This window comes from Muntiacus reevesi, chromosome 1 (assembly GCF_963930625.1).
Source record: "Muntiacus reevesi chromosome 1, mMunRee1.1, whole genome shotgun sequence".
Taxonomy (NCBI): Eukaryota; Metazoa; Chordata; class Mammalia; order Artiodactyla; family Cervidae; genus Muntiacus; species Muntiacus reevesi.
The window spans coordinates 24,427,828-24,453,171 of NC_089249.1; the positions used below are offsets into that span (position 1 = coordinate 24,427,828).

Genomic DNA, 25,344 nt, shown 5'->3' on the forward strand with positions numbered 1-25,344 from the left:
AGTCTAAATAATTTTTATCAGAGTCCCAGGTACAGGACCTAAAACATTTCTTTTTGGTGTAATAGCTAGACACATGGTAGGTATATCTGGGTTTTTTCTCTCGTTCTTTCTTTTCGTCTTTTGGTATGAGAAACGCCATCCCTTCCTTCAGAAATAGTGATGTATTTCCAGCCTTTTCTCTTAATTTGATGCAACTGTACCAAGATTTTTATTAGCTTTTTCTCTGAGTGCCAACGAATTAATGTTTCAAAGTAACAAATGACACAGCCTAAATAAACTAAATCTTATTACTGAAGGTTGCGGAGTCACCCGGTCCGTTTTTATGGCAATGCTGGTTTGAAGTATTCTGCTCCTATGAGTCCTTTCGGCGGAAACGGTGATTTCTCTCCATCGGACAGTGAAGGATGGAATCTGGAGGTGAGGGGCAGAGGCACGCCTGCACTTCAAGACTGCCCACCTAAGCCAGCAAAGGCTCAAGTTCGGTTTAACTGGCAAGTCCACAAAGGGCTCTCTGCGCTTTCCGAGTGATCCAAATCACCTGTTCAAGGTCACGCCAAGAGTTACCGGCAGCAATCAGCAAGGTCGCGTAGAGCTGCCGAGTTCGCGGCCGGCCGGCTCTCGGCAACTCAGCGGGCCCACCTGGTGGCCCGCAATCTGCGCAATCGCGGGGAGAACGCGCCCTCTCGCGACGACTTCTAGCCGCAGCTGGGCCTGGCTCAAACGTCCCTCGCCCCGGGCGGAGGCCGGCGGCGGCGGGGCCCGGCACCGGAAGGAGGAGGTGCGCGCGCGTGGGGGCGGGGCGCACCTATATAGGCCCCCCACGGCGTCGAGGGCGGGCCTGGGCAAGAGCGGCTGAGCCGGCGGTGCGCCTGGTGCCGCAGACGCCGCCTGCGGGGACAGGGAGGGGAGAGGGAGGAGGCGGGAGGAGGAGACGCGAGTGCGGGGTGGCGCCGGTCCACCTCCGCAGCTCTCCTGGCTCCCGCCGGCTTTCGAAGGCGGGCCCGGGCTGCGGCAGCGGCGGCGGCGGCGGCAGCGGCGGCGGCAGCGGCCTCGGCGGCCTGCGGAGGTGAAACCAGGCTGCGGCTGCCTGAGTCGGCGCGGCGGGGGCAAGTGGCCGGCCGGCGAGGGTGGGCCGGGTTGGGCGACCGCTGCCTGGAGTGCCGGACGGCTCGGCATCCTTGGGGCGCGGCTCTGGAGGGCAGGTGGCCCGTGCGTCTTACCGCAGATCGGCCTCCCAGAGGCACCTGCAGAAGTGGCCCCGGCCCGCTACTTCGGAGTCCGGACGACTGTGGGAGGGCGGGGGTCGCTGCCCTCGGGGAGCCGAGGCCCGCCTCGTAGAAGCGCCTCCGGTGCGGGCCTTGCGGGGGCCTGGGGCCTGTTTTGTCCTTGCTCTGGGGATGCTCCTCAAGGGGAGTGGGGAGAAGAGCGCCGATTCGCGGCGCTGGAGGGGGAGCGAGGGCCACGGTCGGGGCGGTGTAAGGCTAGCCAGGATGCGCCCTTAAACTGGTTGACTTGTGAGTGGTTATGGGTTAGTTTAAACAAAACTGAACATCAGCTCGAAGAGGTCGCAGCTTGAGAGTACCTCGCTCCAGTGTCCAGTAGTCCAGTGTCCAGCTTGCCTTGTAGGCCCCAGACCAATCAAAGGAAAGTTAGCATTCTTGTTCAAGAAGTTTCTCCGCACTTAGTGAAAGAGAGCTCTGAAAGAATTGTCTGTGTTTGGGATTTTCTATTAAGTGTGGTTGTTAGAGATTGGGGTTGGGGCTGGTGGTGAGAGATAATGTGAAGAGTTTCGAATGGCTGGCTGCCTTGTCCGGATGGGGAAGGCTTATTTTTTGTGTGTGTCATCACTTGACCATAGAAATTATTCAGAATGTGGGTCGCCCTCAGCTCTGAAGCCGCTGTTTGATTAGCAGTTCTTCCTCCCTATGTGGTTAATTGAATTTCTGGAACCATCCCCCATGTTGTAGATTTTTGCCTACGCAAAGGCGCCAGCGCTTGGCACGAACTGCCTTCAAGGTTGTGAAATGAAAGTACAGTATTTAAAACAACATTAAGTTTTGAGCTCACTTCTGTGGAAGAGAATTTTGGGGGGCGTGGGTCTAGGCTTTTCAGGGAATTTAAAGCCTGTAGTCGTAATTTAGTTTTATTCCTAACTTTTTTCCCCCTTCCCTCCTTCAGCCTCATCTGTTTCAATGGTGCAACTCTCTTCATCTCCTTTTGGTTACCAGTCACCTTCAGGCCATTCAGAGGAGGGAAAACAGAGGACAATGAAGTCAGCCAAGCCCCAAGTGAACCACAGTCAGCATGGGGAAAGCCAGCGGGCGCTGAGCCCCTTGCAGTCTGCCCTCAGCTCTGCTGCCTCTCCTTCCCAAGCATATGAGACATATATTGATAATGGACTCATATGCCTTAAACACAAAATCAGAAACATCGAGAAAAAGAAGGTAACTTTCCCCCCCCCACCCAGCCCTGTGTATACACCATGTTAAATTAGAGTTAAGGAACTTGCATTTTTACTTTCTATCAGGGCTCATAGGCATTCTTCCTAAAGATTTCTCTCCTGAAGATTTAAGTAACCTTGAGATTTAGCTGACTGAAAATGTACAAGTAGGCTGAATACTGACTTTATATTTGATTTGCCAGAATAACTGAATAAAAATATTCTTCATAGTAAAATTATTGTGCATGCTACTGTTGAAATATTTGAAGAGGTAGCTACTTTAGGTGAGATTAATTCCTTGCATGTAGTGTTAATATTTCTTTTCGTAAATGAATAATATTCTTTTTTTTTTTAGCTTGTTTTCCTTGTGACTTTCTGCAGCAGTTGATATTGCAGTATAACTGCTGCAGTCATTGGAAGCTTTTAACGATGGCAGAGCCAGAAGATGTTTTAGCACTGATTTTTGTGTTGCTAGGTGATTGTTTCAGATTGGTTGGTGAAAGCATTGTAGAAAGCCTTGTAAAGATACGCAGGTTGTAACCAGCCTGATGTGACAGTAAATGCTGATGTAAAGATCCAGATCATTCCTCATTTCCTGAGTCATGTAGCCTGTGAAATGGTACTGCACGTAGCTTTGTGGTGTCATGATTCTCTTTTGCTTGTGATAGTAGGTGAGTTACTATTTAGACTGAGGAACTTTTGAATATTTCTATGCCAAGACCTAGTTAAATCTAGGAAAGTTGCTTTTGATGGAGGAGGGTGAAGAGATTTTCAAGAGTTTGGTTGACCCTGTTCCTTTTCGTTCCCATTTCCCCACCCCCCCACCCCCACACACTCTAGGAAAGTAGTGAAGAAGGGCCAGTTACTGGTAGCTTCTCTGTAGCCTTAGTTCTCACCAGTTGTCTTTTGAATGCATACAGTTGATCATGAGCATGATAAAGTGCGTGTGCCTGGGTCAGCACAAATCCCCTGCCACTGTGGGAAGTTAGAGTCAAAGCAGGATCCGTTCTAAGCGGGATCTTTTGATAGATTCGTTAATGTCTTATCCCAGGTGGACGAACTACATGTATATGTGTAATATATATATAATTATACTCTTCAGCTGAACTAGAGTACCTGTTTAATTTTGAATACCAATCTGGTCAGTACTCATACATTTGTTTAAGCTTCTGAGAAAGTGTTTTAAAGCTATAAAGCCAACACAGAAGGTGCCTAAAATTGCTTTTAGAATACCATAAAGGGTCATGTCATTATTTGGACAATAAATGCAATTTATTCGTTATTAATTTCCTTAAATATCATATTTTTTAAAATGAAAAATGGCTTCAAGTTGAGGCTACTATAATTCTAGAAAAAAATATATTACATTTCTGTACTTGCATTAGGAAGTTTCATTGGACAAATGTTCACATAATTCAACAGGTAACCACGTAAGCAGGCCTTCTCAGCCTCACAAACACTATTGCCATTTTGTGCTGGATAGTTCTTTGTTGTGGGGGGCTGTCCTTTGCACTGTAGGATGCACTGTAGCATTCTGTAGTTGCCTGGCCTCTACCCACAGGATGCCAGTGGCACCCACTTCCTCCCTCCATCCCCCAAGTTGTGATAGCCAGAGATACCTCCAGACATTGTCATGTGTCCTTGGGGGACAAAATTGCCTCTGCGCACCATTGGGTTGGGGCATATGATTTATTTGTTAAATCCCGATGTGTCGTGTAATCTAGTTACAGAGGCCATTGAGAGAAAAAGGGTTTATTACCACCTAACTTTTGTAATTCCAGACTAGTGTTGATTATGTGTAATATTTTTTTTCCTGACTGGAATTCATCTACAATTGCCTCTTATCTTGTACTAAAATGTTATTCTTATAGATTGGTAGTTTACTGCAAGAACTTTGTTTTCATGAGAAACAGTCTGGTATTTAATTTGTTTCAGAATTTTGTATCAGATTGTGGTAAATACAAGTTTCTCTTTTGTAGCTCAAGCTGGAAGATTACAAAGATCGCCTGAAAAATGGAGAGCATCTTAATCCAGACCAGTTGGTACGTGGTTTATGATCCTTTGATCAAACTTATTTTCTTAGTGAAACTCTAGATGAATTTGGGGGAGACCAAAGAGTAGGAGGAGAAGGGGATGACAGAGGATAAGATGGTTGGATGGCATCACTGACTCAGTGGACATGGGTTTGGGTGGACTCTGGGAGTTGGTGATGGACAGGGAGGCCTGGTATGCTGCAGTTCATGGGGTTGCAAAGAGTCGGACACGACTGAGTGACTGAACTGAACTGAAAGATTTGATAGGCTAAAAAGGAAGAGAGTTCACTGGGTTTTTCCAAAGACTTTGTCTTCACCTATCAGGTCTTATATCTTTGACTTTACTTTTGCACTAGTAGATAGTATATGGATGGGGGTGTGTGTTGTCAAATAAAAGTGAAGATGTAGATAATCACAAAGAGTTAACATATGGATTTAATTAAACTTTCTCTAGAGTGGACTGAAGGAGAAGAGTAGGGAATCACCTAGCTCTCTACTATTTACTCACATATTCTAAACCTGACATCTCTCTGCTCTAAAATGTAAAAGGGTAACTACTACAGCTTGCCTTGGTTTTCTCTAGTTGCTTCTCCTTAATTCCTTTGTTGATACTGCCGTGCTTTTCTATTCTGTATTGCTGTGTTCCTTCTTAGGAGGCATGTTTATCTGATAGATATCAGGCCTTTAAATATTCACTGTTTATGACAGTTAAAAATACTCTTTATGTTGCCCATGGTATACCTAGTAATTGCAAGTTTTATCTAATGGGATGAAGGAGAGTTTTTACAATATGGAAAATTTTAAAAACGCTTTATTGATGTTTGCCTTTTTGATCTGATCACACTTCCTGGCTAAGACAGCACAAAATTAATCTAAAAGTTATTTGATCTAGTATGTGGATCTATTGTCTTTTATGTTATTTAAAGTCTTTGGTTGTGAATCGCAGGTACTGGTATGCAAGGACTTTTTCCTTGCCATGTTGGCTCTTTGTCACTGACCTAGAATTTTTGTGATGTAGTGAATTACTGTTTTGCTGAGACACAGATTTGAATTGTCGAGTTCTGAGAATGATGTGCTCAGATGTCTGGTGAAAGGACTTAGCTGGACATTCAGCGTTTCAACACTGTTTTGTTTTTAAGTAGCCATGGTGTGTTCACTAACTTTTAAAGTGACGAAACCTCTATCTAAACACCCTTGGAGAATGTGTTCTGTTACATGTTTTTGTGTTTGGGGAAACATAGGGGATGGGAATGGGGAGGCTGGTGATTCTCATGGTAGCTCTCTAAGAAATGTTGAGGAGCTCCAGCCTGGTAAACTTTAATCTCACTAGTCTGAGATACACAAGCTGCTATATGTTGCTTCTATAGTATTAACTTTGATTGCTTGGGTGATGCCTGACAAACTCCAAATTTATACTGTCAATAGAGCAGTTCTCTGAACTCTAGATTCCTATGTCTGGTTGCCTTTTACTTTATTTTGCTCCACAAAACCTGTTCTCCTTTTACCTTCACTATATCAGTTAACAGCCTGATTTACTAGAAGGATGGTATCACTCAAAACCTTGGAGAATTTCTCTTTTTTCTCCTCCCACCTTGTATCTAGCCCATCAGCAAGTGTGTGGTCAATTCCTCCTTCAAAATAAATTCAGAAACAGACCATTTCTCATAAATTCTGCCTCTGCCTTCCTGTTCCACACCGTATCACCTTTCACCTGCGTTACTGTAACAGCTTCCTTACAAGTTTTTCTGTTTGTGCTCTCCCTCCAAGTCTGTTCTTAACATAGTAGCCTCAGTGCGTGTGTGCCTGTGTGTTCACTCAGTCATGTCTGACTCTTTGCGACCCCGTGGTTGCTGGCCAGCCAGGCCCCTCTGTCCTTGCGGTTCTCCAGGCAAAAACACTGGAGCAGGTTGCCATTTCCTCCTCCAGGGGATCTTCCTGACCCAGGGATCGAACCCATATCTCCTGCATTGGCAGGCAGGTTTTTTTTTTTTACCACTGAGCCACCTGGGAAACCCCAGTAGCCTCTGTAGTTCTGTTCAAAAAACGAGTCAGATGTCAGTCCTCTGCTCAGAAGTACCCCCTTGCTGGTTCCCATCATGGTGCAGAATGTCCTGTGATGTACAGTAAAGTGTTAGTCGCTCGTTCGTGTCCGACTCTGTGCGACCCCATGGACTGTAGCCTGCCAGGCTCCTCTGTCCATGGGATTCTCCAGGCAAGAATACTGGAGTGGGTAGCCATTCCCTTCTCCAGGGGATCTTTCCAACCCAGGAATTGAACCCGGGTCTCCTGTATTGCAGGCGGATTCTTTACCATCTGAGCCATCAGTGAACCCCAGAATGGCCTGTAAGGCCCTACAAACAAGTTGTGCTCCCCACTTCCTTTTACATTTTTATTGCATTTCCTACACTTCTCTCTTGCTGGCTTCATCCCAGCAGCACAGGCCTCCTTCTGGTCCTCGCATATCGCAGCCGCACTGTGACTGCAGGGTTTTGCTGTGCTTTTCTTACTGCCTGGGGTGCTTTTTCCCCAGATGTCTAAATGGCTCCATTCCCAACCTCCTTCAGCTTTTTCTTTGAAGGTCATCTCAGTAAGGCCTGTCCTGACAACACTCCTTTGCTCCTTCTCTTGCTTTAATTTTCTTAATAAAAGTGCTTCTCTGACAAACTAAAGTTTTGTCTCTTCTTCCCTTGCAGTGTCTAAGTTCTGTTAAAGTAGAAATTTTGTCTGGTTACTGCTGTTTTCCTAGTACTAGAATGGTTTATTGCATATGGTAGGTATTTAAATACTACGTATAGATTTACTAAATGTAAAATGATTGAATATTAGGTTTTTAGATGTGATTAAGTATATAGTTAGCAGTACTTTTGAGAAATATCATCTCATACAAGGAATATATACTTCAGACAGAAATTTAGAAAATGCAGATAAGTCAGAAGAAAAAAAATGTATAATCTGAGCCCTGTCAGTAGTATAGTACTTAATTAAAAAGCCCTTAAGTTTAGTTTTTTAAAATTGGAAGTAATTCACATAGTTTAGAAATTAGGAAATGTTAAAAAAGATGTTTTTTCTTTCACCCTGTCCTTCCTCTGTTTTATATTCATCTTATAAAATAGTGATTCTGATAAATTGCTTTGTATCTGTCCAAAGTTTCTTTAAGCCTATATATAACTTAGCTTAATATAGGTACTTTCGGGGTCTTTTTTTTTTTTCTTGGCAGTTTTAGATTCACAGTAAATTTGAGCAGAAAGTGGAGAGAGTTCTTTGACCCCACACATGCACAGCCTTTTCCACTATCAGCATTCCTTACCAGAGTGGTCCATTTGTTACAATTGAACCTACCTTGACACAGCATCATCACTCAAAGTCCATAGCTTGCATTAGAGTTCACTCCTTGTTATTGTACATTCTGTGGGTTTTGACAAATATAAAATGGCATGTATACTGTCATGGTAACACACAGAATAGTTTCACTGCCTTAAAAATCCTCTGTGCTCTACCTATTCATCCTTTTTTTTTTTTTAATATGGTGTCTGTGTTTTCACAATACTTTTAAATCATTTAAAAGTATTCATTTAACTTGCACATTTCTGTGATGTAGGTCCTATTGTCTTTATAAGTGCTTGAAAACTGAGATGAGAACAGTTAATGGGAAAATTGCTGGTAAATGAAAAGCTGGAGAAATGGGGGAAATGGAAGTTTAGTGTTACAAAAAACGAGTTGTTTGTAGAGCAGGAGGGTGCCTCTGTGTTCAGATCTTCTGAGAGGTTAACCAAAATGAGAGCTATACAAGATCCACAGGTTTAAAGGATGGGATTGGCATCACTGACATTCACTTCAGTTCAGTCGCTCAGTCGTGTCCGACTCTTTGCAACCCCATGAACCGCAGCACGCCAGGCCTCCCTGTCCATCACCAACTCCCGGAGTCCACCCAAACCCATGTCCATTGAGTCAGTGATGCCATCCAACCATCTCATCCTCTGTTGTCCCTTTCTTCTGCCCTCAATATTTCCTGGCATCAGGCCAGGTCAGTTCTGATGGAATGGTGGAAACAATCCAGGTTTATAAGGGCTGAAGAGAAAATGGAGACTGTGTAGACATTTTGAAATTTGTTTGTGACTTGAAGGAAGTGGTTGTCAGAAAGGCACTTTTTATTTTTCTTGTTTAGGTTGGGGGAGAGTTGAACTTAAGTGCTGGTTTCAGCATCAACAGAGAGAATCATAGAGTAAGGTCTCCTGTGAATGCAGAATTGAATAGGATCCAGGGCACAGGTAGAAGGATATCTCCTTCGCTGTATAAACAAGGAGAGAAAGGGTGGATCCACATCTAATGATGAGAAGTTGAGTTAATATTATTTGGGAGCAGATATGAAGGGGTATTGGAGAAGGAAATGGCAGCCCACTCCAGTGTTCTTGCCTGGAAAATTGCCTGGCGGCAGGCTATCGTCCACAGGATCACGAAGAGTTGGACATGATTGAGTGCGCGCAAACACACACACACACACACACAAAGGGGTATTCCTTTCTAGTTTCACGTCCCTTTGAGGACTGTTTTCTATGGTTATGTTACCTGTACGTTCTTGGTTCTAATATTTGAACTGCCTGTTTTATTAAGAAATATGTAGTCCATACAAAATACTGCATGTAAGTTACAGCGCCTAATAAGGCAAGTGTCAGAACCCACTACTCAGCTCAAGTAGTATATTAGTAACACTACTGAAGCACCTTTCCTGAACTCCTTCCTGTAACCTGACCTTGAACTTCCCCCGTTCATTCCCTTCCTTATGTTTGAAGAGAACTTACTGTCCTTAAATCTGTTAGGGTTACTTTTATTTGAAACTTACAATAAATGTTATGCTGTATATTCTGCAACTTATCTTTTTTCATTCATTACATTTAAGATTTTTAATTTGAGGCAAGTAGTTACATTTCATTTGCTTTTCTCTACTGGATAGTAGTCTATAAAAGATGGATGTTTGAGTTGTTTGCTCTTATTTTTTGGTATTCTACTTTGACTGGTCTTACACGTATTAGTAAGATAGAGGTGTAAGATTTCTTCAGGGTGTATACTTATCATTGGGCTGTAGGGTATACCCGTAGTTAACTTCACAGTAAAAATGCCAAATTAGTTTCCTAAATTATTATACCAATTTATGTTAAAACTATGTTATGTTATAGTACACAGGAATTCTGTTGCTCTATGCCTTTACAAAGACTTAATAGTATCAGATTATTTTAAAGACAGCTTTCTTGGGGTATCATAAATATAACATTAACTCCTTGTAACTGCACAATTTAATAATTTATAGTAAATTTGTAGAGTTATGCAACTATTACAGCAATTGAGTTTTATTTACTTTAAAAAATATTTATTATGTTGGCTCCACTGAGTTTTAGTTGCTGCTTGTGGGAACTTTGTTGCAGCAAGTGGGTTTCTTAGTTGTGGTATGCATGAGGGATCTAGTTACTCAACCAGGGTTCGAACCTGGCCCCTGCATTGGGAGCGCGGGGTTTTAACTACTCGACAGCCAGGGAAGTCCTAGCAGTGAGTTGTAGAACATTTCCATAACCTTTTCAAGTTCTCTTTTGTGCTGTTATTTGCTTTCTGTCTCTATAAATTTGTCTTTTCTGGATATTGCATAGAAAGTTAAGTCTTGTATCTGTCGTCTTTGACTTACCATTATGTTTTTGAGGTTCATGCATGTTATAGCATGTATCAGTAATTCATTTCTTTTTGTTGCTAGCCAGAATTCCTTTGTACGGTTATAACACATTTTGCTTATCCATTTACCAGTTGCTGGATATTTGGATTGTTTTTATTTGGGGCTGTAATAAATAATGTGCTGTATAAATTTGCCTTCAAGTCTTTAAGTGGGTATATGCTTTCATTTCTTTTGGGTAGATATTCAGAAGTGGAATATTACACTATTTTAACTGTAGAGGCTTTGTAATATATCTTTATCTGATTAGGTGAGTTCCCCATCTTGTTCTGTTTCATATTGGCCCTTTGTTCTTCCATGTAGATTTGAAGTAAAGTTCATATAAACCTACCCTTTTTCTAATTATTTACTTTCTTCATCTGTGAAATTGCAAAGAGAAATTTGCTTCTTTAAATTTACAGGAATTCCCTAGCGGTCCAGTGTTTGTGACTCTGCTTTCACTGTCAAGGGCCTAGGTTCAGTCCCTGGTCAGGGAACCAAGATCTGGCAAGCCACATGGTATGCCCTCCAAATTTGCAATATTTCTGTTATAATACTCAATTTGTTGTTATAGGTAATTATTTACAAGTTTTTCCTACCATAGTGTAAATTTCTTGAGGTTGCTTCGTCTGTGGTTCTCACTGTGCTACTTGTGTAATATATTTGTGTAGTGAATGAATATTGACAGAGGAATCCTATTGGTTCAGTGCTCTTGAAACCCTCAGGCCTCTCTGACCTTAGACTTTTATGGATAGTCAACTTCATTATTATTATTATGGTTCAGATTTCTAGCATAAAAATTGAATTTTTGAATTTAACTTTATGTAGCTTCTACTAAATACTTTCTCCTTACTTTTTTGGGTATGTGTAGTAAATGTGTGCTTTGTCGTGTCTGACTCTTTGCAAACTCATGGGCTGAAGCCTGCCTGGCTCCTCTGTCCATGGGACTTTGCAGGCAAGAATACTGGAGTAGGTTGCCATTTCCTTCTCCAGGGATTCTTCCAGACCTAGGGATTAAAGCTGTATCTCTTGGGTCTCCTGCATTGGCAGGTCGATTCTTTACTATGTACCACCTGGGAAGCTCGTGTGTAGTAAATGGCTAGTTTCTAATGTGTTACATTTCTTCTAATGTTATTAAGGAGCACTTATTTTGACATATTTATACTTGGAAATTCACAGAATTGATGTTTTCTTATCTGGTTTGGTAGGAAGCAGTTGAGAAATATGAAGAAGTGCTACATAACTTAGAATTTGCCAAGGAGCTTCAGAAAACCTTTTCTGGACTGAGCCAAGATGTAAGTATATACTTTTTTTGCTTTTCTTAAAACCAGCTTAACTACTGATCTTGAAGAAAATGTTAGTGTCTGATAATGGTGCTTCGTTATTGTTCATCTAATTCCTGCTGATTTTTAATTCTGGGAGGTGGGGTGGAGGATAGCTCCTGAAGAACTGAATACAAATGTTATCTGAATATGAAACATTGTGAATAAAGCATTCATTATTGAATGTATATTATTTCACTATGGAATTATAGAAATCACTGAGAAATGGAATGAAAACTTTTTGACAGATTCATTTATAAAGCATTTTACAATGTGGGCTTGAAAATTTATATAGTATTGGCTTGTGTGTTTAGCATTATTTGACATACTATGAAGCGTAGAATTGGTAGATCCTTCTTGAGAGCATAACAGTTATTACCAGGCAAATTTATGGTTCATAATTTAAATAAAGTTAAGTGTGGTCTCACTGATATAGTTTGAATTATTCTATATTGGCAATTCAAGTTTTTTCTCCTATAAATTTAACCAGTAATTAATATGAAATCTTAAGCTTTCATTAATGAGGTATGCTTCATTGCTTTAGAGTCTTAGTTTTAGAAAGATGGACCTTTAGAGATCCTGTTCTAACAGCTGAGGAAATATTTTGGTAAATTCATTTTGGGGTAGGGAGAATGTCTCATAGACTTTTCTACTTTTTGGATCTTGTACAGTGAATTAAAATTCTCTTCTCCATTCCCCTGGGATCAAAAACAAACAAAAAAACACAAAGTATCATTCTGAAGTTGAAGACATCTACCATCTTAATCCTTGTATTATATAATTCTGAGTTGCTCTCTTCTGGATGTCTGACTTTTAAAAGGTAGTGTGAAATCTAAAATAGCCTAGTATAGAGATACTTCCTTCTGTTTTCTGAATACTTCTGTTCATGCAAGTCTAGGATAATATTAGACTTCATGGCATCTGATATCATGATATTAGTTATTCATGGCATCCAGTCCCATCACTTCATGGCAAATAGATGGGGAAATACTGGAAACAGAGACTTTATTTTTGGGGGCTCCAAAATCCCTGAGGATGGTGACTGTAGCCATAAAATTAAAAGATGTTTGCTCCTTGGAAGAAATGCTATGACCAATCTAGACAGCATATTAAAAAGTAGAGACATTACTTTGCCAACAAAGGTCTGTCTAGTCAAAGCTATGGTTTTTCCAGTAGTCATGTATGGATGTGAGAGTTGGACCAAAAAGGTGAGTGCTGAAGAATTGATGCTTTTAGGCTGTGGTGTTGGAGAAGATTCTTGAGAGTCCCTTGGACTGCAAGGATATCAAACCAGTCAATCCTAAAGCAAATCAGTCCTGACTGTTCATTGGAAGGACTGATGCTAAAGCTGAAACTCCAATAGTTTGGCCACCTGATGTGAAGAACTGACTCATTGGAAAAGACCTTGATGCTGGGAAAGATTGAAGGCAGGAGGAGAAGGGGACTACAGAGGATGAGTTGGTTGGATGGCATCACTGATTCGATGGACATGAGTTTGAGTAAGCTACAGGAGCTGATGAAGGACAGGGAAGCCTGAAGCGTGCTGCAGTCCATGGGGTCACAGAGAGTCAGACACGACTGAGTGAGTGAACTGAAGATGATATTAGCTTTGTTATCCATAGAGCACTTTAAACTCATGTTCACTTTTTCATTACTTAATTTTAATACTTTCTGTTGGTTCCATATCTCTTAAGTATTTCTAAGCTATTTTATTATATATATTTTTTGGCTATACCATGTGGTATGTGGGATCTTGGTTCCCCAATCAGGGATGAAACCCGTGCCCCTGCATTGGAAGGGTGGAGTCTTAACCTCTTGGCTGCCAGGGAAGTTCCTCTCGACTATTTTATTATTTTAAAAACTTTTTATTCCTCTAGGTTATTTTCAATACAGTGTTTTTAAGACTTTTTTTTTTTTCTGATACATGGGGTTGTTTATCCCTCTCCCAATATGTTGAGTTTATTTAGTTTTGGTACATTGTGTTAAAAGAAAAATCTTTATGTTTACCTTCTGTTTGGAGGTTTGAAGTATTCAGTTCAGTTTAGTCGCTCAGTTGTGTCCGACTCTTTGCGACCCCATGAATCGCAGCACGCCAGGCCTCCCTGTCCATCACAAACTCCCGGAGTTTACTCAAACTCATGTCTGTCGAGTTGGTCATGCCATCCAGCCATCTCATCCTCTGTCATCCCCTTCTCCTCCCGCCCCCAATCCCTCTCAGCATCAGAGTATTTTCCAATGAGTCAACTCTTCGTATGAGGTGGCCAAAGTTTGGAGTTTCAGCTTCAGCATCAGTCCTTCCAATGAACACCCAGGACTGATCTCCTTTAGGATGGACTGGTTGGATCTCCTTGCAGTCCAAGGGACTCTCAAGAGTTTTCTCCAACACCACAGTTCAAAACCATCAATTCTTTGGCACTCAGCTTTCTTCACAGTCCAACTCTCACATCCATACATGACCACTGCAAAAACCATAGCCTTGACTAGATGGACCTTTGTTGGCAAAGTTATGTCTCTGCTTTTTAATGTGCTATCTAGCTTGGTCATAACTTACCTTCCAAGGAGTAAGCGTCTTTTAATTTCATGACTGCAATCACCATCTGCAGTGATTTTGGAGCCCAAAAAATAAAGTCTGACACTGTTTCCAGTTTCCTCATCTATTTCCCATGAAGTGAATTATATATATTGAAGTATATTTCTATAATACTTAATAATTTCTGTTAACTCTTTTCTCAGAGTTAACCCTATCAAATTTTAATTTTCTACCCAGGTGTTTTTTTTCAATGTGTGATGTTCTTTTTAGATTTAAATCTTGTTTTAAACATCATCCATGTGCACTATGGAGTTTGACTATTTTTATAATGAAGTATCTTTCAGCCTATTGGGGGATTTTTTTTTTTTAAACGAAGTCTTTCTTTTGTTGGGGCTTCCCTGGTGGTTCAGCGGGTAAAGCATCTACTTGCAATGCAGGAGACTTGGGTTTGATCCCTGGGTCAGGAAGATCCCGTGGAGAAGGAAATGGCAACCCACTCCAGTACCCTTGCCTGGAAAATCCCATGGACTGAGAAGCCTGGTAGACTACAGTCCATGGGATCGCAAAGAGTTGACTCGACTGTGCAGCTTCACTTTCTTTCTTTTGTTAGACCTCTTCTGTGAGATAGTCTGTTTGCAGTTTGTGTAACACTTTCTTCTTTCCCTTCAGATTAGAGTTGGGAGCCTTCCTATTCAGTCCACATCTCTTTGTTTTTTTGATATGAGCTTTGTCCTTTGATGGGAATTTATCATTCAGAATCATGGTTCCGAAAATAAGTTTTATGGTTTGGTACTATTTGTTGATAATAATTTACTTCATTTCTTTTTAACTGGTCCTCAACTGAAAGAAGGTAAGTAACCTGACTTACTAGTTTCCACATAAATAAGGAGAAATAGGCTACTGTCATTGGTTTGCATGATATTTGATTATGACCTGGTTGTCGTTCAGCTACTAAGTCGTTCTGACTCTTTGTGACCCTATGGACTGCAGCACGCCAGGCTCCCCTGTCCTTCACCATCTCCCAGAGTTTGTTCAAACTCATGTCCTTTGAATCGATGCCATCCAACCATCTCATTCTCTGTCATCCCTTTCTCTTGTCCTCAGTCTTTCCCAGCACCAGGGTCTTTTCCAGTGAGTCAGCTCTTCATATCAGATGGCCAGAGTTTTGGAACTTCAGCTTCATCATCAGTCCTTCCAAGGAGTATTCTGGGTTGATTTTCCTTAGGATTGACTGGTTTGATCTTGCTTTCCAAGGGAATCTCAAGAGTCTTCTCCAGCACCACAGTTTGAAAGCATTAATTCTTTGATGCTCAGCCTTCTTTATGGTCCAACTCTCACATCTGTACATGGTGGTAGTTTACTCGCTAAGTTGTGTCTGACTCTTGTGACCTCATGGACTGTAGCTTCCCAGGCTCCTCTGTCCATGGGGATTCTCCAGGCAAGAGTACTGAAGTGGGTTGCCATTTCCTTCTCCCACAACTGTACATGATTACTGGAAAAACCATTCCTTTGACTACATGGACCTTTGTCAGCAAAGTTCTGTCTCTGCTTTATAATACGCTCTCTAGATTTGTCATAGCTTTTCTTCCTAGGAGATCTGGAAGACAACATATTTCTTACTTGATTAAATTGATAAATATTTGAGGTCCTGTCACATGTCAGGGTCTATGTTGGGTCATAGAGTCCCTGTCATCATGGAGCTGAAGCCTAAGGGGGATGCAGGTCTAGAGAAAGATAAGCATTTAATGCAATAGATACTTTGATAGGGAGGGTTCAGTGTGACCTGAGCATTAAGAACACCTAACCCAACCCTGGGAGGTGCCTAAAGAGAGATCTGAGGTAATCATGTGATATAGTCCTGAAGTGTCCTCAGCACCTTTGTGTTTTCTTATACCATCATGAGTTTGTGTTCAAGGGAATCCCACTGTCTTGGAGAGCTAGAATCACCACCTCTTGCTTTCCCCTTCTCAAGCAGAAACTGAGTTTGATTAAATGCTGTTGAGGTTCATATTGAGGTCTTGGAAAAAGCTTTGCTGAGCCTCTGCTATCCTGGAGAAAATTCCCTTGTTCACATAACCCCCAACCAGTCTATTTCTCACTCTCAACATTTTATCTTCACCCATTGTCTCTTATCCCTGGCGGTAGTGCAAGTCATAGTTGGCGTTCATACCCTGTAGAAAGAAATTAATAATGTCATGATGAATCTTTTTCCTGAGGTTTTTTTTTTTTTTTTAACCACCATCTTAGTTGATTAGGATTTATGAACATCTTTTTTGTAGAGTTTTGAATATTGATGCTGAATCAAAGTACTTTAATTCATTTATAGGAAAAATCGAAAAGGTTTTTTTTTCTGTTCTCTTAGTTTTCATACCTTGGAGAATATCCAGTATGATGGAAACATTACAGACAGAAAAACAGTTATGGGGAGAAAAGACCATTTAGGTTTCTCAGAGGAAATAGATGGTACTTTTTATTATTGATATTTTATAAATGAGCAGTCACTTTTGGGACCCACATATTATGTTAGACTTTAAAGTATTATAGTTGTGAGCTTTTGAGTAGACTCTAAGCTACTCAATCTATACATACACACATATTCATTTGAGGGAAAACTTACATTCTGCTAATTTTCCATATGTATTTTGTCAACTAAATATTGGAAGATACAACTCTATTCAGACTGACAACATTTGAAAGTATCTCTCAGTTTTGCTTAAAAATTCCCTATGTGCTGTGGCTGCTTTTCTGGCATTTGTAAGACATTTTATTTCTGTTTGGTTTTCAATTCTTCATGTTTTAACCAGTCATTTTTGGTTGGTTGAAAATTAGCCACTTTAATTTAAATATACTTCCCCTGGAAAATGAGATTAAAAAAACAACCTCAAAATTAAACTGAAGCATTTTCTTAAAATACTTACTCTAAAAAGGCTTGGGATACATGATATGGAAAAGTAAAACCTTGGGATTATGTGGACATTAATGGTAGATATTTTGCTTCTCATGATGATGATAGAGGTACTGGATTCAGCCTGGAGTTGGGAGTCACATGTTTGGACTTCCTTGGCTCTATTGCGCTGAGACAAACCAGCTTAGTACCTGGTGATTTTGTCAGTTTCACAGTCAGTGTTATATATTAGAGATTTATCATCTAATCTCAGCTCTTTGGGATTAGACTTTTGTAGACTAATGGAAGGCTTTCTAGGTAGCACAGTGGTAAAGAATCCACCTGCCACTGCAGGAGACGCAAGAGATGCAGGTTCAATCCCTGGGTCAGGAAGATTCGCTGGAATTGGAAATGGCAACCCACTCTAGTCTTCTTCCTGGGGAAACCCCATGGACTGAGGAGCCTGGTGGGCTACAGTCCATGGGTTGCAAAGGGCTGGACATGACTGAAGTGGCTGAGCAGCACACACACAGCACAGAGTATAGACTGCTAATATGGATTGTGGAGAGTTGCTCGCTTTAATTAACATTTGTTTTAACAGCTACTTAAAGCGCAGAAGAAAGCCCAGAGAAGGGAGCACATGCTAAAACTTGAGGCTGAGAAGAAAAAGCTTCGCACTATACTTCAAGTTCAGTATGTATTACAGAACTTGATGCAGGAACATGTACAGAAAGACTTCAAAGGGGGCTTGAATGGTGCAGTGTATTTGCCTTTAAAAGAACTTGACTACCTCATTAAATTTTCAAAACTGACCTGTCCTGAAAGAAATGAAAGTCTGAGGTAAGTTAATAAAAATGTTTTCCTAAAACAAGACACATGACACTTTAGCTTTTCAGTGTATATATTCAGCATTGGAAACATTGGCTGTCCAGGCTCTCACAAGGTTGATAGCCTGTCTAGTAGGAAAGTGAATTTGAATGGTATCATTAACCTGCTTCTTTATTGTAACACTGATCTTTAAAATGTCTTATAGTTTAGCCTTATACTGGTATTAACCATAATATTAATGATGTATACTCGTAAACTTTTTTTTGTAATTGTGTCAGACTGTTGTATGACCTGAGAGTCTTTGTCTCCTTACTACTGTACCTAAGTGGACGTAAATGAAATTTAACTTGATCAGTATCACTCGGCTGTCAAAGTTAGAATTATTTAGTGTTCTTCTTTTGCTGTGAATAAATACTGAGGAATAAATTTGATAATTTAAAATACAAAACCAGCAAATTGAGGCATCTCAATTTTTTTCTTCTATAGCTATCTATTTGCTGTTTTTGCTTAAATGGAATATGGAGTAAATCAGCTAATGAGCAGAGCTCTGTGCTTTTGATTTGTTAGATTCAGGTCGTTTCAATGTTGTGTTTGTTAGCCATGCAAAAGCAGAGTTAGTTTTAACTATTGTTAGAAATTACCCTATCAGTTCAGGAAGAAACCTTATAAAACTCTTTAATTACCTATATATAGCCATATATTTATTTATTTACTCATTCCTACCCGATAATCTACTCCACAGTCATCATCTATTTGGTTGCTTCCTTCTCACGCTTCATTTTAGTAGATCCAGGGAATAAAGCTTACTTTAATATTTGAAATGTAAGTGAAACCTAATTTGAAAAATGAGCCGCTCCCTTTAAAGTCTGATGTAGCTCTTAATATTTCCATTTCACTGTTCTTTTATCTAAGATGTATACTTGGTAATGAATGATACCATACTGATTGCTTTAAACTCTTTTTGAGTCTATTCCTTAATAGCTGTATTTCTTAAAATCTTTATTTTAGTTGTTTTAAGGAAAAATGCTTATAGAGGAAGTCCATAAATGGGCATTTAGTCATCCTTTATAAAATTTCAATTTTTTATTTCCAGAGAGTAAAAACACACAAAATGAACATTGAATGTCTTAATTGTTGATGGGTTATATTGTATAAATTGTTCTGTTCCATGTGCCTCTAAAACCACTTTTTCTGCTGCTGCTTTTCCTTGTCAGTGTTGAAGACCAGATGGAGCAGTCATCCTTGTACTTTTGGGACCTTTTGGAAGGTAGTGAGAAAGCAGTGGTAGGAACGACATGTGAGTTTTCTCTACTCTGGACTTATGCAGTAAATACTAAATTTTATGTTTAGGAGTTTAGTATGATATCAAGGGCCAGAACTATGTCAGTCCATCAGAACTTACATGTCTGACAACACTGGATTCATTGACAGAATGAAAGCTTTGTTTTGTTCTGTTAGAAGCAGCTCTTATTTAATTGTACTCACTAAAATGGAACCTATGGTGAGTTTTGAGGTGACAATTCGCTATAATTTGGGAACAGAGCTATGGACTAGTGCTTGACCATCTTGGGGTTCAGTTCTCTGTTCTGTGTGGTAGTACCCATTCTGTTTAGGAAACTTAAATCCACGCATTGTGGATTTAATAAGTCAAAGCTTATTTACCAGACCTGCTTAAGAAAATATGAATGGTTTGGCTCCATAGCTTATTGAAACATTGTTGTCTACCGACCTGGAAATGATCTGGAGAGAAAGAGTCCTTTCGGCTTTGTAAGTAGGCTTTGACCAGATGACCAAGTACAAATGTCTGGACATGACGTACATAATTTTGTGTACTAGTTTAGGATAATGAAAACTCACTGGAAGCTGGTAAACATTTTTATTACTTCCTTTAAAAAAATATTTGAGTATGGATAACTATCTCAATTTCTTAAGTCCTTTCAAATTTAAATCACAGGTATTTATTGCTTGGTTAGAATTCAAAGTGATACAAATACTTTGGAAACTAGTTTGTCAGTTTTTTAATAAAATTGTGTACACTTACTATATCACCAAGTAGTTATACTTCTAGTACCCAAGAGAATTGAAAACATACATTCATTTAAGTACTTGTGCATGAATGTTCATACCAGCTTATTCTGAAGAGTCCCTAATTGAACCCAGTCTGGATGTACATCAACTGATAATTAATAAACAAAATGTGATATATCCATACAGTGAAATCATTTCAGCAGTAACAAAGGAATGAATTATTGATACTGTAGCAGCATGTGTGAATCTCAAAATAAATTATGCTGAATAAAAGAAACCAGACAAAAAATGAGTGCATAATGTATGATTCCATTTATATGAAATTCTAGAAAAGTCATAATGTGAATGATAGCGGGTCAGTGGCTCCTAGGGAGTAGGGGGAAGAGATTGTTTACAAAAGGGGAGTAAGGGAAATTTTTGAGTTGATTAAAATAGTCTATTGTGGTTATGGTGGAAGTAACATGACTATTACACACCTGCTAAAACTGTACACTTAAAATGTGAATTTTGTTTCTTGTAAATTTTACCTCAAAGTTGATTTTAAAAGAAAGGCAATCTGTGTCATAGTATTCCTCTGAAAGGAATAGTAGACCCAAATCAAGTTTGAGAATTCTGCTTTGTTTGGGAATTATGTTTTTAGTGGCTATCAAAAGTGAAATAGACTTTAGATCTGTTTATGATTTTTAATGTCATTTTAAGGTTTTTCTTGATTATCAAAGGGTGATGTGATAGGAGTGAAATACAGCATAATTCAAGAGTAAAATCTTAATCATGGAATTTTGTACTTTGGACATTGTTTAGAGATTGTCCAAGATAGGTTTTACTGAAGATTATGTTTGAGGAACTCTGTTGTTTTACTTCTCCAAAGCTGTAGTTACTTGGAGAAGGTAGAGTAATTGCTTATTGTGATGTCTTGGGGGTGGATAGGAAAATTCTATTTTCTCCCAGCTCAGGGAATACATATGTGCTTTTTTGCCATACTAGAGTCTTCAATTGGAATCTCTGATTTTTAGTCATTTTCCAAATGGTGGAAATGGAGGTCCAGAGAAACTTAAGTGACTTGTTAAAACTTTGGGATTCTGACTTTTAAAATTTATATTCATTCAGTATGAGGTAATGATGGACTGCATATTTCCTTTTTATAGTATGACCAGTTCTTTAAGTATCCCCAATGTAGAATGTTAGAATGACATATATCTAGGATAAAATTACATTAATATTTCTATTTCAAATAATCTTCCATGAACTATTCAGCTTTGTGATAACTAACTCTTAATCACTTTTTGTTAGACAAACACATGAAAGATCTACTCTCTAAATTGCTGAACTCAGGCTATTTTGAAAGTATCCCAGTTCCAAAAAATGCTAAGGAAAAAGAAGTATCATTGGAGGAAGAAATGCTAATAAAATCGGAGAAGAAAAAACAATTATTGAAGACTGAATCTGTTAAAGAGTCAGGTTTGTTGTGATCTCTGAGATTCTTTATAGTGGTTGCATTTTTAACACTTAACCAAATGAGTCAAATCATTGTAAAACGATTGCTTTGTTTTAATTTTATTTTCTACATGCATAGAAATCTTTACTAGTCCCAGGATAAGCCTAGGTTTAGGAAACATCTCTAGGCTTTACTACTATGATTGGCAGAGTGAATCTCAATAGAAACTTTAGGTTACACTTTGTTACAAGAGAGTATACTGTTAAAATGAGGCATTTATGGAATTTGAATGAATCTTTTCATTAAACTATTGGGATCATTCATTCCATTTAAAGCTGTTTAAATGTAAGTTATAGTAGAGATCAATACTTTACTGTAGGCCAAGAATATAAATAATCTAAGGTTAACATACTGATCAAAGGAAAAAAATGCCAAAATCAGTTAAAGAAGTATGTTTTTCAAAATTCTACTTTTCTTGGAGAAGAGATACTTTAAGTAAGTAACACGCTTACTAATGATTGTTGAGGCTGGAAAGAAATACTACTTCTAAGAAGGTAGTCCAAGCAGCTTTCTGGTAGCCACTAGCAAGATTCGAGTGTTTCTCATTTATACCCCATGATACCAGAGCTATAACTCTATCCTGAAAGAAGCTGGTGTTTGTGGGTAAGGGGAGATAGTCCTATTTTCAGTCAGAAATCAGTTTGTAACTGCAGCTTGAATTCAGAAAACTGTCTTGCGTAAGGAGAGCGAGTAGCTCCAACTAGCTTCAGCCCACATGCTTTTGACCAACACCCAATAGTGAGAATTACTTCTTCCATAAATATACTTAGTTGTACCATCCTTTCTCTATTAACTCTTCTGAAACTTGTTTCTTAAATGAATTATAGTGTAATCAGTCTGAGAACTTATGGTTTACCTGGTATTTATTTAATATTTCTTTTATTTTCTCAGAGTCTCTTATGGAACTGGCACAACCAGAGATACAACCACAAGAGGTAAGGTACTAAAAGGCAATTTTCAGTCAGCTTTGGGTTTTGAGACTTGTGGGTGGTGTTGTGGTTACAAACTGAGGCTCTGGATCTAGACTGCATAAGCGTGAATCCTGGCCTTGCAGCTTATTAGCTTAGTGACTTTGGGCGAGATACCTAGCTCAGCTGTGTCTGTTATTCTCCTGCATAAAATGGGGATAATGATAATGCCTACCATATATAGTTATTGTGAGGTTTGAAGGATTTCACCTAAATTCTAAGTTACTTACACTTTGGCCTGGCATACAAGTTACAAGTGTTAGCTGTTGCTGTTTTTGGCTCCGGTACTGGAATTTAAAGATGAGTAGGATTTTTCTCTTGCCAGAATTTACTCATATTGGTAACAGAAGAGGGTATTTGTTCTCTTTCTGAAGTGACATTTTAATTCACGGAGGCTGAAAATAATGGAAGAAGCAGAATCACAATATGATTGATACATAATGGGAATAAAGAAAAGGCTGGTAGTTCAGGGAACATAAGGCTTCAGTATAAAGAGAATAACTTTGTATAGTTGAACTATCCTCTACCTTAACATTTAAGGGAGTCAGGTGGTCCAAAGGTGGCAGAGGCAGAATAACCTTGGTAAAAGAGCCTGAGTCAAGCAAATGTGGCACCATGATGTGCTCTGCTTGCCAGTCTCAGGTGAGTCAGATGTCCATCACAACTTTTGAAGTTTGTCTTTATGTTAATTGAGGGGAAAGGAATGGACCAAAAAGGAAGAGACTCTCTTCAAGTAGGTTAAGGACAGAAATTTCCCGTTAGCACAGTGGTTCAGACCAGTGGACATAGGAGTTTAGTACTGCCCGCAAGTTCTACAGACTGACTTGAGCACGTTTTCCCTCTGCTTTAGTTTCTTAACAGACGCTACATGACAGAAGTAGATTATTCAAGTAAACAAGATGAAGAGCAGTCTTGGGAAGCAGATTATGCTAGAAAACCAAATCTCCCCAAATGTTGGGATATGCTTACTGAACCAGATGGGCAGGAGAAGAAACAGGAAACCTTCAAGTCCTGGGAGTCTTCTGTGAAGCACCAGGAGGTATCAAAGCCTGCGGTTTCCTTAGAACAGAGGAAACAAGAGATTCCAAAACTCAGGTCCACTCTGCAGGAAGAGCAGAAGAAGCAGGACGTCTCCAAAACCAAGCCAACTCCTGGCCAGTGGAAGCAGGAAGCTTCCAAATCCAAAGCAGGATACATTCAAGAGGAACAGAAGAAGCAGGAAACACTGAAGCCTTGGCCAGTTCAGCCACAGAAAGAACAGGAGCCAAAGAAGCAAACGCCAAAGTCTTGGACACCATCTGTACAGAGTGACCAGGACATCACCAAGTCATGGACCTCTCCCACGTGTGAAGAACAGGATTCAAGACATCCAGAGACTCCAAAATCCTGGGAAAACAATGTTGAGAGTCAGAAACACCCTTTAACACCACAATCACAGATTTCTCCAAAGTCCTGGGGAGTAGCTGCAGCAAGCCTCATACCAAATGACCAGCTCCTTCCCAGGAAGTTTAATACAGAACCCAAAGATGTGAGTTGATTTGTTTCAGTCTGTTCCTGTCATTGTAGGCATAAATAGAGATTTGTGATAATGATAATTTAAAATTTCTCTTTAGAAAAAAATCAGTAAAACCCATGTTAATATATAAAGTATTTCACTTAACCTTTTAATGCATAGTTTGTTTTTCCTAGAAAATTGGAAGCAGACTTAGTCTGTCTTTTGTGCCTAACCTGAAGTGAAATTTCTATAATTAGAAAATATTGGTTTAATGCTCAAGTTTTAATGGCATGATATGACATCAAAATAATGATAGTTCAGAGAAGACTATAATGTGAAGTGAGATATGTAAATGCATATCAAAAGGTAGGAGACCTTTTTCTGATGCAAGTTACATTTTTCTGTATTCTCTTCCTTCTCTTTCACTGACTTATAGTCATTCAATTAGCCTGTCCTCTTTGAATAAGGAACAAATGGACAGGAGAAGAAACAGGAATCTTCGATGTCCTGTTTCTGAAGAAGTAGTGGCTGGGGAGGAAGCTGGATTAGTTGTCTGTTTCTGTTTTAAAATAAGAATTTTCTGCAGATGAAAAGTATAGGTGTTTACCATTCTATAATTAGTTTTTGGAGTATGAGATTTGGTTCAAATATGAGGCCTCATTCTGTTAATAATAAATAACCCATGCTAGTAATATAAGGCTTATAATGAATAATCCTTAGATAAAGTGCTAGTTAGTCTTGTCTTTTATTAAAAGTTATTTACCACTATTTCAGTGCAAACTTGTTGAATACTTGTTATCACCTTGTTTGCTAAGAAGTGTGAACTCACCAGTGTTCTCCCTGTCCATCTCGTAGTGTTCCTGAACTTCCATTCCATTTTAGCCAGAAGTGAAAGTGTTAGTTGCTCAGTCGTGTCCAACTCCTTGCGACCCCATGGACTAGTCCGCTAGGCTCCTCTGTCCATGGGGTTTCCCAAGGCAAGAATGCTGGAGTGGATTGCAATTTCCTTCTCCAGGGGATCTTCCTAACCTGGGGATTGAACCCAGGTGTATTGAGGACCATGTATCTTTGGTCCTTTAACAGTGTGAAGAATATTTTTCTATGTTGCACAGGGAACTGTACTCAATAATAGTTTTTAATAACCTATAAAGGAAAAGATTCTGAAAAAGAATGCACACACATACATATATATAAAACTGAATCACTGTGATGTACACCCGAAGCTAACATGATATTGTATATCATAAATCAGCTATACTTCAACTAAAAAGTGAGGGGGCAGAAAACATTTTGTTTAGGGAATTCAGATCATTGTATTTTATAAATAATGCCTGCCTCAATTCTACTTTTTGGGAAGAGAATTTTAGAGTTTTTGTACCCTTTTATTTTCCTTTCTTCCTCTTTAAGTGGTGATGTAATTTTAGCTTCATCCTGACCTTGCAGAAGATTGATAGCCTTATTTCATTAACCAGATATCATATGACAGTAATTTTAACATGATAGCTATCAATATTTTGGGAAATTTATATTTATAAACCAAATTTAATACTTCAATAAAGTTGCTCAAAAAACACAGTTAAAAATTCCAGTAGGTATAACAGTGCTGAACCTTGACCATATTAAATA

The 25,344-nt window shown here is 39.5% G+C and overlaps 1 protein-coding gene across 18 annotated transcripts in view; it reads left to right on the forward strand.

The window, feature by feature from the left end:
* Positions 1 to 886: 886 nt before the first annotated feature.
* Positions 887 to 25,344, forward strand: part of CAPRIN2 (caprin family member 2) — a 42,205-nt gene continuing 17,747 nt past the window's right edge. For 12 of the 18 annotated variants that reach the window (XM_065939747.1, XM_065939752.1, XM_065939778.1 and 9 more), the window contains exons 1-9: positions 926 to 1,066; positions 2,179 to 2,444; positions 4,420 to 4,482; positions 11,377 to 11,463; positions 17,506 to 17,744; positions 18,947 to 19,029; positions 21,051 to 21,218; positions 22,147 to 22,190; positions 23,074 to 23,751. In XM_065939747.1, coding sequence (XP_065795819.1) covers positions 2,193 to 2,444; positions 4,420 to 4,482; positions 11,377 to 11,463; positions 17,506 to 17,744; positions 18,947 to 19,029; positions 21,051 to 21,218; positions 22,147 to 22,190; positions 23,074 to 23,751 — 1,614 coding nt within the window. In that variant the 5' untranslated portion in view covers positions 926 to 1,066; positions 2,179 to 2,192. Of the gene's footprint in view, positions 1,107 to 2,178; positions 2,445 to 4,419; positions 4,483 to 11,376; positions 11,464 to 17,505; positions 17,745 to 18,946; positions 19,030 to 21,050; positions 21,219 to 22,146; positions 22,191 to 23,073; positions 23,752 to 25,344 lie in introns of all 18 variants that reach the window. The other 6 variants (XM_065939785.1, XM_065939797.1, XM_065939805.1 and 3 more) reach the window with 2 other exon arrangements.